Here is a 306-nt window from a genome sequence, read left to right on the forward strand (position 1 = left end):
GCCTCCCGCTAGGAGCCCCGGCTGCTCGGTCCTTACCTGCGGGAAGGAGCCCTCCCGGCGCGGGCCCCTAGGGTAGTCTAAGTGACCCCGGTCCAGCATCAAGTAGAGCGAGAAGATGACCACGCAGAAGATCGCGCTGCCGAACACGGTGAACTGGCGGCTCAACTTCATTTTCCTTGACAGACTCAAGGCCAGAACACTGTCCTCACCCAGAGGCGGCGCGGGCTGTGGACTCTCGCGAGCGGCCGCCGAGGGCTCCCTGCTCCGGACTGCGCGTCCTCCGCCCTCTCGGGTGCGGGTGCAGGT

At 66.7% G+C, this 306-nt stretch overlaps 1 protein-coding gene across 1 annotated transcript in view; it reads right to left on the bottom strand.

Moving 5' to 3' along the window:
- Man2a1 (mannosidase alpha class 2A member 1) overlaps positions 1-300 on the bottom strand; it is a 175779-nt gene extending 175479 nt beyond the window's left edge. Inside the window, exon 1 of the mRNA XM_010632228.2 lies at positions 37-300. Coding sequence (XP_010630530.1) covers positions 37-171 — 135 coding nt within the window. The 5' untranslated portion in view covers positions 172-300. The remainder of the gene's footprint in view (positions 1-36) is intronic.
- Between the last annotated feature and the right edge of the window lie 6 nt (positions 301-306).

This window comes from Fukomys damarensis, unplaced genomic scaffold (assembly GCF_012274545.1).
Source record: "Fukomys damarensis isolate Sample0158 unplaced genomic scaffold, DMR_v1.0_HiC HiC_scaffold_3, whole genome shotgun sequence".
Classification (NCBI taxonomy): Eukaryota; Metazoa; Chordata; class Mammalia; order Rodentia; family Bathyergidae; genus Fukomys; species Fukomys damarensis.